Source organism: Neurospora crassa, linkage group V (assembly GCF_000182925.2).
Source record: "Neurospora crassa OR74A linkage group V, whole genome shotgun sequence".
Lineage (NCBI taxonomy): Eukaryota > Fungi > Ascomycota > Sordariomycetes > Sordariales > Sordariaceae > Neurospora > Neurospora crassa.
In genome coordinates, this window is record NC_026505.1 from 4656964 (window position 1) to 4672192 (window position 15229).

The window sequence follows — 15229 nt, forward strand, 5'->3', positions numbered from 1 at the left end:
TCACTGCAGCTTGAATCTGTCTGTTGACATGCCTCACGATACGGCAGTGAACCACTAGGGTACTTCAAGATCCGATCCAGACAACCCGATATAATTGAGCTATCTATATAACGGCACCCATGTGTGGCTCCAGCTGTGTGCCATTCCCGCTGGCTTCCAATCGCATATTCAACATGCCTACTCTACTACGCAGTAGTCTAGGCGCCTAGAGGTAACCAGCGGTGACACTGTGCTGGCTTACAGAATTCGATTGGCTGTTCACCTTTACGATATTCTGTTTCTAAGCGCGGCTGCGAATGGGAGCTCAAGGAAAGCCATACCTAGACTGCACTTAGTGCTCCCCGCAGCCTGGGGTCCTAAGCGTGCCTCAAAGCCAAGAGTCTCTATTCACGGTTCCGCTTGGGTTGGCTTCTGAATGCCCGACGTTGAAACCTTTGATGTTGAATACTTAACCTTAGGATTGAGTCATTCAACAGTTGTCGATAACTTGTTCTGAATCTTAGTTTCATTGTTACCGTTCAACTGAGAAAATGGCTTTCGACGACAGCATCACGGCCTTACTAGAGACGTACTCCAACTGCGCAACCCTCCTGAAAGCCTACAAGCACGATGCCAACGGAGAAGATGGAAACGTCAAGGTGGACGCGCAGAATAAGCATCTGCGCAAATCCTTAAAAGCCGATCGTGCAATGGTGGAGCGTGCCTATTCTATCAGGTTAGCCGAGTTGGGCAACCGCTTGAAGAGGGGTGATGGTAGGATATGAGATTCCAATATGGTGGAAGGCGCACGATTGCATTCAAAGTTTATGTGCTGACAGCTGCCTCCAGCCCGTTCCATATCTGCGGTAGATGGGATACTCAAGAGACTTAAAGCAGCAATTTCCAGTTTGCTACGTGCCTCAAGCAACAAGCAAACCCCGGCTCTAAATTACGACGCACTCAGGTCCCTTTCAAACTCGTCAAGAAACGAGGCCATCAAGACCATTGACAACCTAGCCCGTCGCTTGGGAGGTTCTCGCACGAGCAGGTCGGTGGTGTCCATGTCATCGAAACCTACACGCGCCTCTTCGCCTTCATCTCGAGCTCGACGGCAACATCCTCCTCTGTCCAAGTCGGCTTCCTCTTTACCGAAAAAAAGTCACTCCGACAACCCGACTGCAAGCTCAATCTCTGACTCTACCTCTAGCCGACAGAGGAGGAAACCATCGCAGGCTGAGGAGGAAGCGCGAGTGAGCAAACAGAAGTCGAGTCCCAAGGACAGTATACCAGCAGAAGTCAGCAACCCAGCCGCAAGCGCCATTTCTTCCTCCGGTCGAAATAAGAAGAAATCACCACAGAATAATGATCAGACAAGAGCGAGCAAAGAAAGACTTGATTCAAAAATCAAGGAAAGCACTACGGCGTCCGAAATGGGCGATCCCACTGCGAGCTCAGTGTCTGCCGCTCATCAACACAAGAGAAAGTCCCCACGAGCTGAGGAGGTAATAAAAGTGAGGAAAGAAAGGACGATTCCGAAACAGCAGTCTCAAGGCACCGTAGCCGGACCACCACCACCGCCGCCGCCGCCTCCTCCTCCTCCTCCTCCACCACCACCACCACCAGGAGAACACGTAGTGCAAATTCGATCACATCCACGGCACAGCCAGTTTGGGGCGGCGATGCGCAATCGGATGTCCTTCATGTCCTTTGCTTCTGGGAGCACAAGACTTGGAGAGATGTCTGACCGGAAATGGCTGGCTCAACATACCATACCCGAGGCCAACTCGGATGAATACGACGTTCCTGTCCTCTACCCGTTGAGACCGTATAAAACTGAAATCAAAGAAAAGAAGTTCTTGGGTCTCTTTGGCCGAAGAAGGCAACGACATCACGATGATGATTGAAAGGGCATGGCTGGCTAGCGCTTGCTTTCCTGGGTGCTTGGGCCGTGGCTCCCTGCCATTGAACCTGTACTTGCTTGCGTGTCGAGGCGGGAGTACAGTAGAGGTAGGTGGATGTGACCAGATTGGAGGTTGAGGCAAGGACTTGTCCAAAGATGAAGTTTCCGCTTCCTATGGAAATGGAAATTTGGACAAGAGTGACACTGGATCTTGTGGGTATGAAGAAGGTACATGGTGGTGATCGTTGTGATTGAGGCGCGAGCCATTCCGAAGTTACCCTTCCATTACTGTACAATGACCGCCGAGGAAATATCCTCCATGTTTGGCCCTTGTTGCCTGCCTGCCTGCCTGCCTGCCTGCCTGCCTGCCTAGGTACATAGGTACCTACACATCAACCGATATTACCATCTTCTACTTCTTTGTTTAGGCATCGCTGTTGTGAATGAGGGCTTGCTCGTGCTTTCCAGTTGAAAGTTCGCGTCGGGACCGAACAGACCGCAGCTTTGGAGGGAAAGAGCGCCCACCAGAGGCACCGACCTACCTAGCTACCAACCTACCTAGAGGTACCTACCTAAGTCAGAGATCGCCACCAGCGCGCAGTTTGGCAGTAACTACTACCTCTCATACTTCCCCACATGCGAGGAAGTCACGGTCTCCTGGTAGAAAGTCCCCGAGGCAGGCAGGGATCAGACGTCCATGCTTTCCACTCGGTTGTTATGTTTTCCCACACTAAGGAAATCATGGAAAGGCAGTGCGTGTCGGCATCATGAGACGTGTATCACACTGCGCACATATTGAAGCTCTATGGATAGAATCACAGAAATGCGACCAGTTCTTTCCACAGGTTTGATTCATATCTTCAGCGACCTTCAGCTAGGTACATGAGTAGAACACAACTGAGTGGATGGATGACGACCGGCCGTTGCTTCCGATGACTGGACCACTGTCATGGTTCTGGAACGATCTCATCAAGTCGCTTTCTCACGGTAGCATCCAACGCTCCTTCAACATGCTCTGGATCACGAGGCGGTAGATGCGGAAGTCAACAAGCACACTTCCTGTAAGGCATGTTTATCCCGCGGAGTGTCTTTCCCTACAAGTATACACTCATTGGTGTCTCCTGCTCACTCATAATTGCCATCTCCAAGGGCACCTCTTCAATGCAACGAGGGAAAGTGGTTATTTACTATTTTGCCGAGTCGTCAGGCCATTGGGTAGGATACCGAGGGGGTACATAAACTGGGCCTGTCCTCCTTTTTCTCACGCTCTACTTTTCCTCTTCCGTCTTCCCTCCAAACCAGAACACCATTCTACTTTGGTTCGTCGTTGACATCTGTATTACTCTCACCATTCTCTATACTGTTATCATACATATTCTTGTTCAGTCTTCATCATGGTTGTTCTACGCACCCTGACTGCTCTTGTGGCAACTGCCGCGGTCTCTATGGCCAGCCCACTTCACAAGTCCTCGTGGTTTTCGATTCCAGACCCTGTCCCTCTCGCCATGCACTTTGGGGGCAAGGTCACGGTAGTTCCTTATGACATCAATGTGACCCGTAAGTCATGTCGAAAGCAACATGTTCTTTTGCTGTTGAGTATACGACAATTGACTTCCCGTCTCCCAACAGTCACCAGTCAACCCCCAAGACTGGGCACATTTCAGCCTCTGTCCGGATCCTCCTACACTGTGGTCACCGTCCAGCCCTACGACACTCATGTCAACGGCGTGGACTCCAACCTCCTGTGGCTTCAAAGCGGCCTGAAGCCATCTGCTGTTCCGACAAAATTTGAGACATCTACAGGGTTCTATCGGGTCTATGAACTGCACAATGAAGACAACAAGCCAGTCTTTGCGTGGAGTCCGTCAAACCTGCAAAGTTTAGAGTACGGCGACGTTCTCACATTCCTCCTCGATAGCAGCAACATCAGCCCGCAGGATGAGCTCGATCTGCAGACAGCAGCACTGAACCCCGAAAGATTCGGTCTCCGCGACATGACGGAGAACATTCAGCTTGAAGCGGTTGCGGGGACCATCTTCTTTACGCCTTTGGATTCCGCCAAGAAGCCTTCATCTGCCGAGAAGACTACCTATGCGACACTACCTGCGGCTTCGAACCTGTCTGAAGGTGCGCAGGCACCCTTGTTCGATGACAGAAGCTCTGAGGCTTCTGCAAGCTTAAAAGAGCCCGAGACCATTGAGGTACCAGTTATTCATGAAGCTCAGGACAGAGCTGCGACTGCAACTCCGACTGAAAACCCGCCGACTCCCACTTTCTATCCCATGATCATGGAGACTGGTTGCCCAGATGCGCATTCCTCAGCCTCCCACAATAGGATGCATGCGTTTGGTCTTGTCTTGGTGGCTGCCATGTTGTTTGCACTTTGATTTGACTCGTGCTTTGGGAGAGGCTTTGGCTGGACGCGGGGGAGTGAATGAGATGACTGACGTTGACTGTAACTTACCTACCTAATAACCTATAATCGTAATCAAAATGACCCATCCCCTCGACTATAGGTCGTCCGAGTTATTTGATAGTGACGCCTGAGACGCTGTTGTCTGCTTTCAATAACACCCTCCCAAATTTCGGATGACATGCTCAAGAATGTACCATATAAGACCCCTTACCGGCACCAATACCACAACGAGGGCCCAGTGGTCAAGTAGTCGAGTGGTTACCTTTGGTGAGTACATTGCCGGGTGCGCGATACTCGAGGTACAGTCTTCGTAGGTTGACACCGGCAACGTGTCAATCGTCGCACCAAGACTCACTCCTAGGCAACTGAGCCTTCCGCTTTTTTGTCTCCAAGTTCTGGAATTGTTTGAGATTATTCAAATGTCCATAGTCTCTCTCCTTCTTGATTTGTGAGCTTTATGATGGGGGTGCTTGTTGCAGAAAGGAAGTGGAGGGAGCCGCAGGTATGGTGTTCGTCTCGCGGCCATCGGGTGTCACTTCGCCACTTGACCAGGCCATGTTCTGCAAAAGAGAACGAGTTACCATAGGAAGCAATTGGGAAACTCAACGTGGTACATAGTCTTAGCCACGGAATGCCTCCTATTTACAGCGCCTCCTGCTGAGTGTGCATTCTGTGACAGACCACCTCTCTTTTTGCACTTTAAAGGTATCCCAGAGATGTGCGAAGAAGGCGTGGTTCTGTCGGGGGATTGCAAGTTTGTTCTGCACTACTAGCATCCCGGGCCATTTCTGTGAAAATGCATGGCATGAAGACGACAAAGTTGAACTGATGACTGTGACGACGCACTCAATATGAGCATATTGTGCTGAACTCATTTGTCTTGTTTCAATCCATTCCCCAGGGTGAAAAAAAAGCAACTGAAGCGCGACAAAAACTCATGTTCGACTACGACCGCCGACGAAGACGAAGTCGGTGATGGTGACTAGCGGTACACACAAGTTAAGATTGTCAAGCCGGACACTAGCAAGCCAAAATCTGCTCAAGTTCTGCGAATATCATCTAGCCAGTAACCCGGCTCAGTCAATCCAAGTTCAAAATCAGACTTGTCTTGCCAACTTGCTCTGTTGGTTGTTGAGGATCCTTGCCTGTCGCAACACAGGGAGCATCATGATCGGGAAACCATTCTGCTGTGATGGTGGTTGTTTTTGATCAGATCATTCTGCGCTCCGAACCGGTCAACTGTAGGTCATGACGAGTGAAATGGGAACGCGGTTTTTACTAGTAAGCCAGGTATAGTTTCTACTTGACTTGGCTCGGCTTGTGTGAAGCAATATTTGCAACAACAACGACGACGACGACGACGACTGCAATGCGGGCGGCGTGCAGATGCCTCCGGCAGTTGTACGAATTGCCGGTTTGGGATAAATTGTTTGTGTATGCGTCGTCTCATTGGATGTTCGGCTCGTGTTAGTGAAGTGGGTCTGTCCGGATTCTTCAAAGCATGTATGTACCTTATCCTCCCGAGTTGCCTCGACTACTGCTTTCCTCTGGAGGCATTGTCTACCATAGTCTATAGTCTAGGTGAATTGCGGTGAGTCTATATGTCATTTCAATTCGGGTTGAGCCGCCAAATACTCCATTAGTAGCAGGCGAACCACTGTTGGTGTTTCTTATGGTGGGGGAGTTGCTCAAGTTCACTCCCTTACTCATCAGGTGGCTGAGACCATACAGTCGTTTATCCCCACCGCCCGTTCCCCGGCCGACGAAGGGATTTCTGGCGGAGTTGCAGTGGGTGCATTCCACTTGTGGATTGACGGACCCTCCTTTTTTTGCCAATTGCGAAAAACAATTTTTGGCATCAATGGCAATATATGTAAGGCTTGTAGGACAGGAGTATTTGTTTGTGTAAGATAATGCAACATGGGCGGAGGAGTGATGAAAGTGGTTGTGGTGAGAAGGAGAAATTGAGCTCGGTGTGTTCCGTTCTTGTTCCGTTCTTGTTTTGTTCAGTTGTGTGGACGGGGTGTGTTGCTGGAAAGGAACACGGAAAACGCCAAAAGTTGAAGGACAATTGTGACAAGAACGTACGGGATTGCAAAAGAGCGTCGGAAAATGCGAAGACGAGGAAGTGGGCGGGCGGGTGAAAACGGCGTGAGTGTTGCGCAATTGGAGGTACGGTACAATGGTCAAGCCGGGGGGAGGGGGGCACCTCACTTTTGGGCGCAAGTATAAAGAGGAGCTAGGTATCCCGCGAGTCCCCCCCCCCCCAGATTCGCACTGCAAAGTTCCTTTTTCCCCTGCTTTTTGCTTCGCAACCGAGACACAAACCGGGGGCTTTCCACCTTTCGCCTGAGTGGTTGCCGTTGAAAAAGCTGACCGATTTCTGGCTAGGTGTTCGTTGGCCGCGTATTTTCGTTGTCTTTCGTCAGTGCAGTGGGGGGCGGAAACTGCACTGCACTGGACGGGATCCTCCGCCAAACAGCTTCCTACTTCCGTCAGGCACTGCACACTGCACAGAACCTCCAAGGTACGTACCTTACGTGCCACTTTAACAGTTACACACGCCAGTGCACGTGCCCCAGCGCGTTAAGCTGGTGTGGTCATTAAGAACGAGCGAACTGCCAAGGCGCCAGCGCACCCCACATCGCGTCAGTTCCACCAGCCCATTAACCTCGAGCTTCCCACTCTGCCACTTGGAACAGTCTGAACTCTCCATTACCTGCACTTTACGACGTCCGACGGAATCTCGAACTTGCGGGCAAGACTTGTAGAGCGTCGAAAGCAACGAACCTAAGCATACATATATCTGCCGCCCGGGCAGGTGTTGGTCTGGCTGCATGCTGACACTCTACGCAGCGCACCCTGCATGAACGGTTGGGTGCCCTTGACGCCAGACGCCAGAACACGCACGCCAACGCCAAACTCGCATTCGTCCCGGCAGGAACCTATGTACATACTGTACCTCTAGATTTCATCGTGTCGCGACTCCACCCATTTACGCGACAGGACCGAGCGGAACGCGCTCCCATCTGCCATTCCTCTTTTGGTTCACTTCTACCCTACATCCATCTACCAACCCAACACTCTGTCAGCCTCGATTTGGGCATTAGGTCCACTCGACGTCAGGCTAGGTGGTGACGGGACCCTTTGACCCTCCCTCTCCCCGTTCACGAATTACGACAAGGTCCACCTCCCTCAACCACCACCACCACCACCACCTCCTCCTCCTCCTTCTCCACAACAACAGCAGACAAACGCAACACAACCACGACAAAACCCTGCCTCGACCTCTATACCCATTGTCGTCGCTTCTCCCGGTCGCGTGCAGGGGCACCGCGGCGTGAAGGACGTCACAATGGCTACCCCAAACAACATGTGGTCTGCGCCTTCACCACACCCTCACCATCACCAGGCTGCCCAGCCAATGGAGGGAGATGAATTGGCCATGCAGGTCAGGCCCATGGGCTGTGAGTGCACCCTGAGAACCTATCTGCCGATCTGTGCGCTCTGACCCAGCCTGATGTATAGTAAAGGTGCTGTATACCTTCGATCGAGACGGCCAGGTGTCGTGCTTGGCCCGGTGGGCTCACATTCTCCAAATTCAAATATTACCAGTCGACGAGAGGACTACAATCGGCGTGGTGGACCTCCGAACATGTCTTCAGGCTATTGCGCAATGCAGCCCCGAGATTGTAAACCAACAAGAGAACGATTACACTGTTTATGCTGTCGACTATTCAGAGCCGGATACGCCCCTGGTCGGGCAAGGCATGTTGTCGTGGGGCCTGGAGTTAGCGACCGATCACAACAGCCAACGGCATCAACAACCGCAACTGGTGACGGGACGGGTAACTCGGACTTTGTTGCCCGTGTTTAGCAATGGAAGCCGCGAGACCCTGGAGGTCAAGATGAAGCTCACAGCCGTTGCCAAGATGCAGCGACTTGAGTTTCCTGACATGGATAACAACCTTAATAATATGCTCAGGTCCGACCCTATACAGCCTACAGACATCACCACATCTGAGTGGGCCTCATTCATACAGTCCAACCCGGGCCTAGGGAGCTCGGCCAATATGGCTTCTATGCACTCGCCCGCCATGTCTACCGCTCCGCTGAACGTCAATCTCAACGGCGATGGTCGCTATATGAGTGATCCGTCTCCACAACCCACTCGGCCAGCCAGCATACCACCAAGCGGTTCTCAGCCACAACATACCGGCCCCGTGATCAACAGCATGCCGCCCGTCCAGCCTGTTCCTCCACGGCCAGCTCCTACCGGCGAAAGCGCCTCATCCCCGGCTCCCAGCCAGTCTGTCGAGATCCCCATCAGCCAGTCGGCGCGTTCCACCTCGAGACCGTCTAGTAGAGCGTCCCGTACTAGAGCTCCTACTGGCAGACCACGAGGCCGACCGCGCAAAAAGCCTCTCGAAGCAGGCAATACGTCAGCCGCCGAGGAAGCGACTGATGGTGATGATGGCCCGCAAAAGAAGAGAGCCAAGGTCACCAGTGCCGAATTCACTAGTAGTGCGCCATTTGGTTCAGCCCCAGAGTCATTGAGAGTTGCGGCCAGTACATCCGGTTCTCTGCGTAACATGAGGCCTGTTGGAGCTGGTGGTAATTCCTCTTCAGGGAGTCATGTTCAGGACGTGCCTCGCGCTCCTACCCCTGTTCCAGACGGGTCAATGTTACAGCGACAACAGAGAAGGCTCATCTTTGAGAACAAAATGAAGTCTGACTTTGCGGGTGATGCAGAGAGCAGCATGTACCAGTCGCGCTTCGGTCAACAAACCATGCAGAGGAGTATAAGCCACGATGCCCGGTCACCCACCGACTCCATCGGCCAGTCACCAGACCAAGGCTACGTGCCTGAAGATAGTCCCGCCGATATTGCATCATCCCCTCCGGTTCCCAGGACTAGTGCCTACATGCACTCAAGTCCTTATGTTTCAAGCCCAGTTCTCCCGCCTATGCCCGTTCCTATGCCACAAGTCGACTCCGGCTTCATGAGCGGCGGGTTCGACGACATCTTCGACGAGGATGAGCTATTACAAGATGCTCCTCAAGACCACGGCCAAGAGCTACCCGGCCAGCCTCAAGATCGAACGGTGATGAGCCCTCCGGTACCTCAAGTCAGCAAACTAAATGCACGAAAAGGGAGCCAGGCCCATCGACAGGGTATCAACTTCCCCTTCCAAGAAGTCAATCCCGGACCAAAGGAGCTTTTGCCCACGAAGAGCATCTTCAACCCTGCTGGAAAGACGAAGGCGCTGAACAGAGTCGCACACGCCACATCAGTCCCACCCATACCGAAAAAGAACGCGGATCGCCCATTCAAGAGGTCGAATACAGCCCCAAACCCTTCACTGTCCGATCACGATCCCTTATCGCGACAACCTAATGATCAGCAAGATGGCGAAGCTCCTCAGGAAGGGACTGCTTCCCAAACCTCACAGGCAGATATGCAAAGCTCTCAAACTCAACATCGGCCGCCGTTCAACCCTCAGCAACAACTCGAGACCCAGAACACGGGAAACACATCAGCTCAGCCACAAGCTCCTGTCCCTGCTACCACTGTGATGCCCATTCCTGAACGACCCGAACCTGTTCAGAGCAAAGCAGCCCAACCAGCGTCAAAGCCCGTCTCGAACAGCTCTGTCCCGGCCAGCGACCCCGTTGTGGGATCTACTGGAACGTCATCCCGAGCAGTACAGTCTGAAGCCTCTGCTCGGGCTCGTGCACCTGCCCCCCAGGAACCTAGCGAGCCCGAAGAACCGCCTCGCTATAACAAAAATATGGTGAAGAAGCAGTCAATTAAGGAGAAACTGGAGGAGGCTATTCAAAGAGGAGAGTCGCCGCCATTTTGCAACAATTGTGGCGCCATAGAAACTCCTACCTGGCGGAAGATTTGGACGCAAGATCATCGAGGAGTTCCTGGTCTTTACGAGTTTTCCGATAAACCTGGATTTGTGACTACGATCGATATCCTCGAGAAGGATGCTGATGGACAGACCATTATGTACCAATTGGTGAAGAAAAATCTCGGGCCCACGGACGACAAGAAAATTTGGAAGGAAACTCTCCTCTGTAACCCATGCGGTATCTGGCTCGCCAAATTCAAAGTTCATAGGCCACAGGACAGGTGGGACAAGGATGCCGCCCGACTTAATCAGCCCCGAAAGAAGAAAAACTCGCGCAACAAAAAGCGAAAGAATGACACCCAGACAAACCCAACATCGGAGGCATATTTCACGACTGATCCAATTGGACCGGCCGATCAGGAATCACCGGAAGAGGCGCAACATCAAAATATGACTCAACCGACGCACCAGAACGTGGCCGCAATGGAGGACAGCAACAACAACAATAACAATCAATCATTGCATCAGATGATTTTAAACTCGCGTAGCTCCCCAAAGCGACGTGGGCTCGGGTCAACTCACTCTAGGGGCAGTGGAACGGCGGACAGCCCCATCGCAGTAGAGGATGATCTTGGCACTACTAGAAGGCTTCTCTTCCCCTCACCTAGGAAGGAGGGAGCGCCAAAAGTCCTTGGGGAGCTCATAAGTAACGCCGTCAATGCCACCACTGCGTCGCAAGACCCGAAGTCTGCTGCCATGGGCAAGGAAAACATCGGTCACCAGCCGGCAAGGCGCCCCAATACCCCTGTCCTTGCGGACCAGGACGAGCTTGACCAAGAACTTTTCGGCAGTCCAGTCGTCAGGCCGTCAACACCGCCCCCGAAGAACCCCTCTTCGGGTATCTTCAAGACGCCTACCCGGCCGACTCCGAATCACCGGCCCATTACTAGGAGTATATCTCGGTCCATCCGTACCGTTCGGTCGGCGCAGAAGTCACCCAGTCAGCTCTTTACGCAAACCCAACGAACCCCCACCAAGACTCCGCGCGGTACGCGTACTGTCTCCGGTAGCAACGGAGGCATTCTCGTTAGCGCGTCCAAGCGGCGAAGCCCCCGCCACGCACGCTTTGCGCTTGACGACAGCCTGCACGTGCCTACCTCGTCCCCAACCCACGACTTTGAGGCTTGGGGCTCGCTGAACCAACTGTTGAGTGAAGCTGACCAGTTCACCGCCAACTCGTCATCGCACGGGCTTCTGGACGTTAATATGCAGCACTATGACAGCGACAGCGTGCAACAACTCGTGGAGGGCGCGGGTGCTTTGGACTTTGGCAGTTTCATGGGTACCGATATGGTCATGGCTAGCTCCCCGCCTATGATGAGGGGTCATCACCATGAAGATGGTGGCAATGGCAATTTGAGCTTCGAGGCGTCGTTGAGCATCGAAAGCTTGTGGGTGGAGACTACGGCTACTAGCGGAGGAGGAGGGTGTGAGGCGGAGAGGAATGCCGCTGCTGATGTGGATGAGTTGAGTTAGGGCCTCAATGATCAGTCGCAGTCGGAGCAGGGGCCGAAGCCCCCCTGGGAGAACAGTTGAGCTTGGATCTCGATAATCTACGAGATCCATCCGCAGATCTCGCAACTCGTGTGATTGAGATACGAATGATGTTGCAGTGAATGGGCACGGTTATGGTCTGATTCCAGATTGGGAGAGAAGGAAATCCATATTTCGCAGCGTGGGCGCAAAAAAACACAAAACAAAAGGTCACTACGATTTACACCTCAACGAAAAGTGGGATGATTATTCTTGCACGCTACGCGCGACTCGCCGCATTTGTGAAGAGGGGAAAGTGAAATGGGTGTTTCGGGCGCAATACTGATTGGGATGGGCTGGGATATGGGATACCAAAGCGTTTTTCTCTCTTTTATTTTCACCTTTTTGTTTTGCCTCGTCTTGCTTTTTTTGCTGTCTGCCATCTGTTCCTATGCAGTCTGTAGTCCGAGTCTCGTACCCAGAGCACAACTGAATTACATCACAATTGTATAGCAGTTGAGACTGCCGCATATCGGACTCCTTCTCCACATTTGCTCTCTATTTCCGCTGAGCTGCTCCTGCAAGAAAAATAGATATTGCCGCCGCCATGTCGAAGCAGGCATGACAATAGTAAGTTGGTTGGCATGTTCGTTTCCCCGCAGTGCCGCCGCGTCTTGCGTGTGCGTGGCGCCTGCGGTCGCAACGCTTGGACTATTTCGACATTTGGTGACGAATATCGAAGTATAACTCGGATGAAGGGTTCTAAGAAATCTGGGTTCCATTTGTTATAGTTGGGTATTATTTTGCCTCTTCCTTTTCCCCCTTCTCTCCCCATCTCTGGGGGTGTGTAGTGGTTTCCTCGCGCCCTCTCACCTTAGTTCTCGTACACAAAGAGGGGCTTGTAACGATGAGTGACTTCCACGACAGCGTTTGCTAGGTTGTAGTCTGTTTCATGCGTAAGCACACGTAATATCTACAATGGTGTAGATAGAAGTATAGCGATCAAGGGAGGAGGATGGATGATGAGGGATGGTCACAAGAGAGGAGGAGGCGGGGGGCGATGGGGAAAGAGAAGAAGAAACTCACCAACACCCTGCCCCAAATCAACGGAGCTAAGCACTTTGATGGAAAGATCCGGGTTGACCTTGCCGATGAGTTGGACGCCGTTGTTTGCTGAGAGGTGTGCTTCCTGTAAGTTTTCGACATGTTTTGGTTAGTCATCACGGGACACTATCCAATCCATCATGACTCTTAACAGCCTTCGTTTCGTCTCTTATTCTTGAAGTTTGGTGGCACCAGTGGAAAAAAAAAAAGAAGGGCGAGAATCCGAACGTACGCGGTTCAAAAATGCATGAATGGTCCCATCAGCGTCAATAGTCGCCTCCTCGCCGCGTAGCTGGACAACTTTGCCTACGACCGTCACGAGCTTGCCGACATACTGGCTGAGATAGGCGCAGGTGATGCGGGGGGTGGAAGATTTGTTGTCCATTTTTTTTCCTCTTTCCCGTGTGTCCGTGAGCTGAAGAGTCCGCGTAGGTATGGAGAGTGTGGTGATTGAGTGGTGGGGTCGTGTTATTGGTGTTGTCGGAGAGTTGGAGTTTGCGGAGCAAAGAGGTCAATGTCGTGAGTGAGGCTGTTGTGAGGTTTCTGATACACTTTTTGTTGTTTGTTTGGGTTGGTTGATGATGGTCTTGGTTTTGTTTGCTGTGAATGTACTAACAGCTCAGTGCGGTTGCTTGGTGTGATGTTGTTAGGGGAAGGAGTTTCGTTACGTGCGGGGCACTGGGCCATGTACAGTGGAATCTCTGGAAACTGCATGTTATTCAGACAATGGGGACCCGCCGCGAGTGAGCTATTCACTGATCACAGTATATGCAGATTAGGGGGCTGAGTTTTGGTTGGGGACCTGGTTTCGTAGCCAAGCCTTGGTTTGCGGTAAGAGGGAGTGCTTTGGTGCTCATGCAGTATAAGGGTAATGCATTCGTAGGGGCTTCTATTGTAAAGGGTTTCAAGTTCAACACAAGTAACGAACGTCGTTGCTTCCGGGGTTTGAATGCCGTGCCGGCTATCATTGATTCACGGTCCTTCTTCAACACGAAGGAGGACATCCTTTCTGTGGATCAAAGATTCAACGTCACAGTCGAAAGCGCGTCCGATATCGAAGCGACAACAGCAATTCCAGTGAGGCACGATATTTGTACACTTCGCATGTATTTACTTGCTGCCTGCACTGTGCCTGCTTCCTTGGAATTCAGACCATGTGCGGTACAGTCGGCACCTTTGCTGTGAGCGACAGGGGGTCGAGAGCCCCACGGCATTCAAATCTGTGGGAATGGCGGGGATAAGGAAGCCTAGGAGCCCCACCATTTAGCGTCCTATCAGCGGGGTGGAGATGCGGGTCCCGATCTACGCGAGCTGGAACTCAACTTCAACTTCGCCAGAACAACGTCCTGTTGCGCCGCATTCAGCGACATCCCTTGGTTTCGTCTCGGCGGTTCGATCTTTGGATGAAAACTTGCCGTCTGTCTTGGGCACCATCGGGCTTTTTTTTCTTGTTCTCTTTCTTTTTTTGGTTTTTCATTTTTCTTTTTTCTTCTTCTGCTCTTCAAGAAATCTAGAGCTGGGGGGCATGGAAAGATATGACTGGCGAATTGGACTGGAGGGAACTCGCTCACTCGGAATCCGGCTCCGCCACGGTTTAAATCACCGGTGATTCTGTGGCTGCAAGTTCAAAGTCAAAAATCCCCTTGTCAGGTACCGAGCACGAACCACCATAGGCAAAGCTCATGACTTTGTCCAGGACACTGTGTGATCAGCGATCATCAGCGACCCGGCCCACGGGTTTTTACAGTGCCTGCTTACCCATCTCACCATAGTGCGTGACAGCATCATCCAGGGGACTGGCCAGGTCTTCTTGAGAACTCCGATGAAAGCGACAAGGAATCCAGTCAAGAGTCCAGATTCTCGACGCCGCTTATCTTCCAGCGCTCTCACGGGGAAAGTTTGAGCTTTAGATGGCATGCATTCAATTTGATGCTGGAGCTTGAACACAAATCATTTACCAAGTCGTCAATCAAGCATCTATCTGAGTCCTCAATTAAACATCTTTCAATGCCCGGTCACTTTGCTGGTACGAAGTTGCCTCGGGAAAAGGATGCCCAGATTATATCGTCCCCACATGCTGGTGAATAAGTGCTAGAGGTGGCAAAAGACATGGAGTCTGCACAAAGAGCTGTAAGGCAGCGGTATCATTCCACTTTGTAGCATGATCTCCATTCAAGCTGCTCGGTACATCCTGACAGATATGCACGCTCGGCCAGGGACAGGGTTTCGTGGATACCTTTTGGTGTCGCGAAAACGATGGCTCGAGATTGCGCCATGCCAGAATCGACTCCATTCACACCTTCGTCAAAAAGCCCCCAACTGGTCGCGGGAAGTTACTAGGAACCCCCAAGTCAATCGTTCCATTTCGTACCTTGAGGAATCATGTCAAGTCAGTTACCCGGCCTGTATGCAGCAACGCTAATGCACGTATGCCACTTA

General features: G+C 52.0%; 4 protein-coding genes across 4 annotated transcripts; 3 read left to right on the forward strand and 1 right to left on the reverse strand.

The window, feature by feature from the left end:
* Nucleotides 1–346: 346 nt before the first annotated feature.
* On the forward strand, nucleotides 347–2335 carry NCU01463 (hypothetical protein). Its single transcript, XM_951647.2, has 2 exons — nucleotides 347–753; nucleotides 829–2335. Exons 1-2 carry the CDS (start codon nucleotides 531–533, stop codon nucleotides 1881–1883), a joined length of 1278 nt encoding a protein of 425 aa, XP_956740.1. The 5' UTR covers nucleotides 347–530; the 3' UTR covers nucleotides 1884–2335.
* An 845-nt stretch (nucleotides 2336–3180) lies between these two features.
* NCU01462 (hypothetical protein) lies at nucleotides 3181–4388 on the forward strand. Its single transcript, XM_951646.3, has 2 exons — nucleotides 3181–3436; nucleotides 3509–4388. The coding sequence occupies exons 1-2, from the start codon at nucleotides 3274–3276 to the stop codon at nucleotides 4264–4266; spliced, it is 921 nt and encodes a 306-aa protein (XP_956739.1). The 5' UTR covers nucleotides 3181–3273; the 3' UTR covers nucleotides 4267–4388.
* A 2602-nt stretch (nucleotides 4389–6990) lies between these two features.
* NCU01461 (hypothetical protein) lies at nucleotides 6991–12214 on the forward strand. The gene is made up of 2 exons (XM_950756.2): nucleotides 6991–7762; nucleotides 7824–12214. Exons 1-2 carry the CDS (start codon nucleotides 7651–7653, stop codon nucleotides 11687–11689), a joined length of 3978 nt encoding a protein of 1325 aa, XP_955849.1. The 5' UTR covers nucleotides 6991–7650; the 3' UTR covers nucleotides 11690–12214.
* Nucleotides 12189–13329, reverse strand: rpa-3 (replication protein A-3). The gene is made up of 3 exons (XM_950755.2): nucleotides 13023–13329; nucleotides 12773–12875; nucleotides 12189–12631 (listed from the first exon to the last, which is right to left on the reverse strand). The coding sequence occupies exons 1-3, from the start codon at nucleotides 13173–13175 to the stop codon at nucleotides 12561–12563; spliced, it is 327 nt and encodes a 108-aa protein (XP_955848.1). The 5' UTR covers nucleotides 13176–13329; the 3' UTR covers nucleotides 12189–12560.
* Between the last annotated feature and the right edge of the window lie 1900 nt (nucleotides 13330–15229).

Coding starts and splice junctions, on each gene's coding strand:
- NCU01461 (XM_950756.2), top strand. CDS start 7,651: ATGGCTACCCCAAACAACATGTGGTCTGCGCCTTCACCACACCCTCAC. Junction 7,763..7,823: donor GCAGGTCAGGCCCATGGGCT/GTGAGTGCACCC, acceptor CCTGATGTATAG/TAAAGGTGCTGTATACCTTC.
- NCU01463 (XM_951647.2), top strand. CDS start 531: ATGGCTTTCGACGACAGCATCACGGCCTTACTAGAGACGTACTCCAAC. Junction 754..828: donor CCGCTTGAAGAGGGGTGATG/GTAGGATATGAG, acceptor AGCTGCCTCCAG/CCCGTTCCATATCTGCGGTA.
- NCU01462 (XM_951646.3), top strand. CDS start 3,274: ATGGTTGTTCTACGCACCCTGACTGCTCTTGTGGCAACTGCCGCGGTC. Junction 3,437..3,508: donor TTATGACATCAATGTGACCC/GTAAGTCATGTC, acceptor GTCTCCCAACAG/TCACCAGTCAACCCCCAAGA.
- rpa-3 (XM_950755.2), bottom strand. CDS start 13,175: ATGGACAACAAATCTTCCACCCCCCGCATCACCTGCGCCTATCTCAGC. Junction 12,876..13,022: donor TTCATGCATTTTTGAACCGC/GTACGTTCGGAT, acceptor GAAAACTTACAG/GAAGCACACCTCTCAGCAAA. Junction 12,632..12,772: donor TGATTTGGGGCAGGGTGTTG/GTGAGTTTCTTC, acceptor CGCATGAAACAG/ACTACAACCTAGCAAACGCT.